Source organism: Apteryx rowi, unplaced genomic scaffold, assembly GCF_003343035.1.
Source record: "Apteryx rowi isolate R43461 unplaced genomic scaffold, aptRow1 scaffold_578, whole genome shotgun sequence".
NCBI lineage: Eukaryota > Metazoa > Chordata > Aves > Apterygiformes > Apterygidae > Apteryx > Apteryx rowi.
Genome location: NW_020450847.1, coordinates 427488 through 435523, shown reverse-complemented (window position 1 = coordinate 435523; position 8036 = coordinate 427488). Strand labels below are relative to the sequence as shown.

The window sequence follows — 8036 nt, the reverse complement described above, 5'->3', positions numbered from 1 at the left end:
AGAAAGAATACTTGGGCCTAAGACTCATAACCATTCTGGGTCCCCAGGGAATGCCAAGGGGCCTGGTACTGATGCCGTACAGGAGAGCCTGAGAACTGTGTGATGCTGTCAGAGGTGTTCTGGAAGCTGTAGGTCTCATCTGACTCCAGGCTGGCATAATCCACATTGGTAGGGTAGCCATGATAGAAGTTCATCTGCTGGTTTAATAAACCCATGGCTTGCTGGGTATTGCAGCTTGTCCCACCTTTTCCACAGTACCCATCATCCTCCACAGCCATGAATGGGTACAGACTTTGCCCATTCCCATATGTCTGGCCACTGCTGTAAGCCTGGTGGATGTTGGTCACAGCATGATGGTTTCTGCTGGCACCAACAGGGAAGCCCTGGTGAAATGCAGGGGTCATATCCACGTACGCAGCCTGATGAAACCCATTCTGGGAGAGACAGAGAAGGGTGCTCAGTAACAAAGAACACCACACCAACTGAGTCCGTTCTTTTGGACATGTTCCTATTTTCCCCCCTCCAAAAAAATGGAAACAATAGCATCTATTTTGTACTAGTCTTCATTATAGACTAGTAATAGCAGAGATGGATAGATCGTTAATCACTAATTCCTAGCCCAACAGGTCTTTGAGCACTGGGCTAGGGAGAAAGCCACCAAGAGTAGCCTTGCTGGCCCTCTTGGCTATTTAGCTTTCTATCTGGTTTTAACTAAAATGGACTGGAAACAGAAAGCTATTTTAATTGCCATGGCAGGCTTAAAATGACACTGCCCTTAAGCCTTTCTATGAGAAATACAACTGGCTTGGTAATATGGAGTCCTGTACATTGTTAAGTGTTAGCAGGTTGGATGTGGCACACTTCTCACCCCACAGAAGAACCCTCCTAACTGTTGGGAGGAAATTCTCTCACCTGTGGTAGATATGTTCCTTTTTCCACCCATTGACTTTCCTTCTGGCAGCGTTTAAACTTCATCCGTTGGTTCTGAAACCATGTTTTCACCTAGAAAAGCAATGGGGGTGGGGGAAGAACATAGGGCATTAGAAATTCTTTCTTACTCAGAGCTTACCACATACCTTAAAGATGTTTTGCCTACTGTTATAATACAGTTACTGCTTGGCTCCTAGTATTGTACACAACAATATGTAGCAGACCCAGGTAGCAGTAGAACCACAGAGCTGAAACAAAGACTAACATTCTTACTGCTCAGGTCACAATGGGATCTTTCATGATCACTCATCAAAAGCCCTGCCTGAAAGACAGGTCAGGCAGTACAACTGCAGAAAGGCAGCTTGTACAGCAGCAGCATCTCAGTGCTATACCAAGATCAGTGCTGACGCAGGAATGAGTCACTCCTTCAGAGTCACACACCAGTTACTGTTGCCCTCTTTCTAGGGAGACAGGGTGCCATTCTGACTCAGAAAGGCAACAGGTCTATAGCAGTGCAAGTATCCATCCTTTCATGTTTATCAGAGACAACATACATCCAGACAGAATAGTAACCTGACTTACTCTGCACATAGCCCTGCTCTTGTATGTACTTTCAAACACCTGCACAGCAGATAGTGCTGGAACCAACATAAGAGGAAGACTGAGTCATAACTTTTCACACACACCACTCTCTCACATAAGCAATGGCATAAATAAGGCAATGAGAAACCATCCCTCCAGGGTCTAAGAAAAGGAAAAACAAAAAGCAAACAAAAAAACACAAGCCACCCTGGTTGTGCTTGCAAGATCACTTCAGACCAGGGTTGCAACTCAGGTGCTCAGAGCAAGATGTTCACCTGCTTGTAAGTGAGCCCCAGGGCTGAGCCCAGCTCCCGGATCTGCTGGGGGCTGAGGTACTTCTGGCTCTGGAACCGCTGGTGCAGGGTTTGCAGCTGCTCCTGGGAGAAGGCTGTACGGCTCTTGGCCTTCTTCACCCCACCTTCACCTTCATCCTTGATCTTCTGGGAAGAGGGATGTGGAGATGGGTCTTCCGTGGTGGGGCTTGTGGCAGAATCTGGAGTGTACTGAATGAGGGTCCCAGAGCTGGAGGAAGCTGGAGAGACATCTGAGGAGAAAGGAAATAACTGGAGTGAGCAGAGTCAGACAGAGAAGCCTCAAAATCTTCAAAAAAGCCAAGCCTGCTTTCACATGAGGATTTAGCATTCCAGGTGCCATGAGAACGTGCACAGGCTTCACAGCTGTAGGCAGCACAACTCAGCTGTGCTGAGTGCCTGCACACATGCACCCCTGCGGGGGAAACAGAGCAGAGACACCCACAGCCGCCTCCTTTGCGAGCAGGTCTCACATCCCGCCCCGTCTCGTCCACGCACAGATGCCACATTGGGCCCTGCGGAGGGGCCCGACAGCCCCCCGGCCCGCTCCCACCCGGGGGACGACTAAAGCCCCAGCAGCCACGGCCATCGACACCCTCGCAAGCTCTCAGGAGCGGCAGCAGGAGGAGACCCGCAACCTGCCGTCGGGGCAGGGACCCGCCGGCAGACAGGGCACAGGCGTCGCCCCCTCCGTAGTGTCACACGGCATAGCCGAGGAGCTCGCCACCCCATGTCCAGCTGAACTATTGCCTCGGACCTCTTTCCCCCCCCGCCCCCCAGCCCAGTGCCATCTTCCCCCGGCCGAGAGGGCCCCGACTCGCTGCCCGGTGGGTCAACAGGCCAGGGCGCCTACCTGGGTGGCGAGGGGTCTTCTCTGCTGCAGGGAAGGGGAGGGCGTCTGCCGCGGGGACTTCCTCCACCGACGCGCTATCCATGCTGCCTGGAGAGGGCCAGTAAAAGTCCCCATACCTCACCGCGCTGGGGTAGGGCGGGTAGGGCGGCAGGGCCAGGTGGGCACTCATGGCCGGAAGCCCCCAGCCCCGAGGAGGCAGCGAGCTGGCAAGCGACGCGCCTGCTGCAGGTAGCCCGCATGCAGATACCCCATTAGCCGGAGGTGAGGAGGATGCTTTATGGCCTCCCCAGCCCGGCCTTGGTTAGAAGGGATTGTCATGGCCATTATCATGTTAAAAGTCAGTTGATTGGAGGGGAGGGGCTCTGGGGTATTCAGGGAGCGGGGGAGGGCTGAGACACAGGGCCAGCTTCCCAGCTTGGCTTCTCGGTGCCGCGATGGAGCCGAGGCCATTGGTGCTGGCACAGCCCTCCCTGCTTGGGGGTGGAGGGAAGAGTGTTCTCACCTCAGGGCAAAGGCCTGAGCAGAGCTGTCTGGCGAGTTGGACAGGGCTAGGCAGACCCCCCCTCCCCCCCAAGTTTAACACTCTTCTTCCTCACCTCTGCCTCCTCGCCGCTCCCCACCCAAATGCAAAGAATGGAGGGGAACCCAGAGACACCCCTGCCCTCGGGGCACGCAGAGACTATGCGTGTCTGCATTGCAGATCTCAACCATCATTGCAAACAGATAAGCACTCCACCTCCTCGCAAATGAATACGGACTGGGGGCCGGGGGGGGGGGGAGGAAGGGGGAGAACAGCACTCTAGAGAAGTGTCCATATTGCAGGGAGAAGGGCTCAAAAGAAAGACAAGTTGCTCTTTGAATAGCTTCTCTAGTGTCTAGCCCAAGGTTGAGACAGACAGAGGCCTGTTTTGCAGGGCCACAGTGAAATAACGCTTCTCCTTTTCCAAGCTTCTTTCCTCAGTCATTTATTACCATTTTTCTGGTTCTTGGAAGAAATAATAGCTTACAAAAATTTAGCTTCTTTCTGCTATACACCAAGAGAAGGTAGGAATTACCTGGTCAGATTCTAAAGGAATTCAGCTACATAGGATAAGCATTCAAAGTCAGGTTTTAACATCCACTTAGGGAAGGAAGAAAAAAAATGCTGCTTCCTTTAAGGAAATTAGAAGTTTAATGGGAGGCTGTTATAGCCCAGGATTTACAAAACCTGGAAAATCACCTGGGAGAGGTAGAAAAGGGAACATATGACAGAGCAAGCAGATTTTCCCTCCCCAACCCCCAAGTGGGAAGAAAAATGACACAGGCACCTACCTGTATACAAAAAGAAGGGGAGTAAGTACTAACCCTATTACTCTGTTAAAAATCTTCTGGAGACAGTAGACACAGGCCTCCTTTGCATCCATATATCTCCTCCTCCCCAGCTGAGTCATCATAAGAAATGAGCCCCAGCTGGTATCAGGTAACCCCTAGGCCCACTCTCACCAGCATGCTGTGTGAGTGGGGGGGCTAGTGAGCATGCCTTTATAAGCTCACAGCTGAAAGTGCTGCTTTGCAGTGCTGCTTGCCTGGAGGGGCTTTGCTGGGCCCACCTTTGACCTCCTAATTAATGGTGACTTTGTTTCTCAATTAGAATCTGGACAGGATCCAGACAGGGAGACAATTAGGAATGTAGGGGAAAGCAACTATAATTGGGCAAGAGGAATAAAATATGGAACCAGAGCCTTCACATGCTTCTTGTTTCTATCACCATACTGGTTTGGTACTGGTGTGTCACAGGCCTGTCTACTGCCCCAGGATGCTTCCCCTGCAGTCATGTCCTGGATAGCCCCAGCTTCCTCTAGGCTGTTTGCTTGCTGTTGTGGGCTTAGCTAATGCATGCACTAAAAGAGATCCCCTGCCAGATGTGAAAAACATTTGTGCAGTAGAGTACAGAGGTGATGACCATTAATCTGCGTGGTCCATGCACTGATACAGCCTCCAAGGATACCTGGATGATGCTGTTTTTGGTATTGTACAAGCTCATCAAAAATAGCCCATTGTAAAGATGGAGAAAAATATGAATGTGTCAACACCTGGACTGCAGGAGTGCAGGACCAGGGGAACTGTGTTTACAAACAAAAGCACTTGCATTTGATTCATATAGAAGATTGTCTCTTGGCAATGACAATTTAGCAGGCTCTGTGTGTTTGCCTCTGCAGCATGCATCAGACAAAATAATAAACAGTCTTCTGATAATGTTTATTGACAAAGTCACCTAGCTGGAGACTGTGCCTCCCAACACCAAAAGACTCCACAAAGCATTCTCGCCTATCTCACAGACTGCAGAACTGAGTCATCAGAGGTGACATGGTTTGCCTAGGGACACCCAGGGCAAAAGGATTAGCATTTTACAGCCAGAGTAACACTGCCTCCACCAACATATCTCCTCCCCTACTTGAGATATTTTGTGTATGCATAGCGGGGGAGTTATGTGGGGAAACAGTTTTGAAACACAGCAGAATTGCTCTTTGTGTATAATTTTTTGGTATTGATCAGTTTCCCTCACAGAGACAGACTTGCTTTGTAGTCTGCATAAAAGTGATTTCATTTCCCCTCTATTTTTTCTTTTTTTTAATTGTCTTTGTCTGCCTTTTAATTTTATCACCTCACTTTTCTTCCATTCCCTTCCTTTTTATGCTTCACCCTCCTCCCAATGCTTTTTTCTTTTCCATATATCCACCTCCAGTGAGGACAATTTGCTATCCTCTCCCCAACCATACCTCTAATCAGGTCATCAAACATATCTTTTTAAATGTCTTTGTGTGAGAAAAAAGACTTTTGTGAATGTATAAAATCATACCATCTAAAGTCAGAAAAAGGAAAAGGAAAAGACATCTTATTATTTCCCCCAAATAAATGATACATATAAAAATGTCTTGGGAAGGTAACTCCGCAAAACATACTGGCACAAAGGATGCCATAGGAAGTGAGGTGTAGATACTTGAGATGTTCCCCAGGGTGCTGGATCTGGACCCTCTGCCCTGTGGCACCATCAGCCTGCAAACTGGATATGCTGCCCATGGATGTCTAGAGCTGATGTGCTTTTAAAAATATCTGCTGGGAATGATTTGTAGAGCACATACAAGTATCCACTCATTCTGTTTCTCTTGCAACTGTTTTCAGCTGGAATAGCTACCTAGTTCAGATCTAGTCTAGCCCCAGTGAAGATTTAGCTATTCTTCCCAAGAAGGTCAAATAACAGGAATTTGTTTTTCAGCCCAAAGATGTGTGTCTCTCTCCCCTCTTACTGCAGTAAGTTTGCGGTTCTCAATTCCTTAAGGGCCTAATGCTATGGAGCATTACTCAGGTGAGTAAGCATATGTTGCCTCACTAAGTGCATGGAAGTGAATGGAATCACTCACTGGGATGAAGCATGTCCTAATGAACCCTTTCCATAGTCCTTCAACAGCAGGGATAAAAGATCAGATTGAAAAGCACTCTTAGCCTCGGCACAGATGAGGCAGGACCATGCAAGAAAGGCAGAAAGTTCCTCCTAAAAGGGATCCTGAGTTAGTGTCAGTAGGGTTACTGCCTTCAGAGAGCTGGAGCTCAAAACTTGCACTGAAGTAGTATAAGCAGACCAGTTTACAGAGGCCAGAGCTGGGAAAGCACTGAGGCTGACTGATACTGTAAATCCAGCTCTGGAGCTTGTACCACTGGGTCCTACCTCAGAACAATGCTAAACTCATTTTAATCAGCAGGGTAACATTGTACTGGTTGTCTCAAATTTTACATAGATTAGGTGCTGTTCTGTCCTCTTCAGCTAGCTCAAAAATGGATTATTTGTGTTCTGGTGAATACTATGACATGTCATGGAGTGTCCCTGTGTCATCCTTCTCATGTTCATACTGCTCAGAGAGCCGGCAGGGTGAGGCCTGGTATTAGTGAACATGGAACCATGGTCTAGGCCCTGTTGCCCCCCGGAGGTTTCCCTGGGAGCCATCATTCTCTGTCAGAGGTGTGTGTGGTAGGGGAGGGCACACAGGATTTCTACCTGCCCCTTCTATTCTTTTGAGCTTGTCTGGCTTTTCTTCCAAGCAGACATCTTTGATATTTGTCTATATTGAGCTCTCTCATGTTAAAATTAGGAAAACACTTCATTTCTGACCTGTAGCCCTCAGTACTAGCCCAACTCTTGGCTCCAGACAGCTTGCCCCCCTGTGACTTGGTCACAGCTCACAGTCTGGACCTGAGATGACATGTTTGTGGAAGGAAGACAGTCAAGAAAGAATAACAAAAATTAGACTCTCATTCATATTAAAATATAGTTTTCTTTTCTCTTGAAACTTTAGGGGAGCAGGTCAGGAAAAGGACAAAGCTTCTGACTCCCATTAACAACCTAGTCTCTCAATTACCTGAGAATTACAGGATGATGTGGCCCTTTGTTAGCAGTGGAGAGGCAGACTGTGACAAAGGACTCACTGGCACAAAACCCAGTGCCTCCCTGCACAGGCAGGAAAGGCAGAATGTCAAAAAACAGGTGGGCAGGAGGCTAATGAGCCAAACCAGATTTCTAAGGTTTGATGGGCCCCTTCTTTCTTTACCAGCCCTTTCTTACATGCCAACCTGCCACACAGAATGCTGGAGTGCTATACTTGTATGTACTCATCTCAGGAAGCACTTCCTATCAGTATGCATCAGATGGAATATGGAATAGTCTCCCCAAGGAAAGACTTGTTAACAACACAGATTGGAGCCAGGATTATGCAAAGCTCTAGGGAACAAGCAGAGATTGTGCATATTGGGTAAAACCTTCCATGTGACCTCTCTGCTTGGATTCTTCCCTCTTCCCTTTAGCCACAGTGTGGTTCTTAAAGGCTTAATTTGATGTCCTTTTAGTACAAGCAAATGGCAGAGAGGTAGCTGTGTTCAAATGCTTACTGAGTTACAGTTTCTGCCATTTCCACCACCAGAGGGGAATAGCAGGTCATGTGTTTCTCACTGTAAAAAGGCCCTATGTAGCCTCAAAACATGTCACTCCCACACTCTTGTCCCAGAGGATGCTCTTCAGCAGGCAGTCTGACTTTTTTTCCCCAAACACACTCTGCTTATGAACTTTGAAATGAAACAGAAGCACTTTTTCCTGGGGCTTCTTTGCTTTTCTCCCCTATTCTGATGGGGAGAAAATTTTTTTCCTAAAATTCACCAGTGGAAAAGTTTATGCAAAATCCATACCTGTCTAGAGCCTTCTGTTAGAGTGGGGCACTGAAAGTGGTAGCTAGATTGCATGTGTGGTTAAGTCTTTCTCAAGTTCCTTGCACTGTGTATTGACACCTCTTTTCTTCCACTTCTCTCATCTAAGTGAGGCTGATCTTATGTAT

General features: G+C 48.1%; 1 protein-coding gene across 1 annotated transcript; it reads right to left on the bottom strand.

The window, feature by feature from the left end:
* Positions 1-17: 17 nt before the first annotated feature.
* LOC112973981 (homeobox protein NANOG-like) lies at positions 18-2845 on the bottom strand. Its single transcript, XM_026082466.1, has 4 exons — positions 2677-2845; positions 1788-2056; positions 913-1002; positions 18-434 (listed from the first exon to the last, which is right to left on the bottom strand). The coding sequence occupies exons 1-4, from the start codon at positions 2843-2845 to the stop codon at positions 18-20; spliced, it is 945 nt and encodes a 314-aa protein (XP_025938251.1).
* Positions 2846-8036: the final 5191 nt, after the last annotated feature.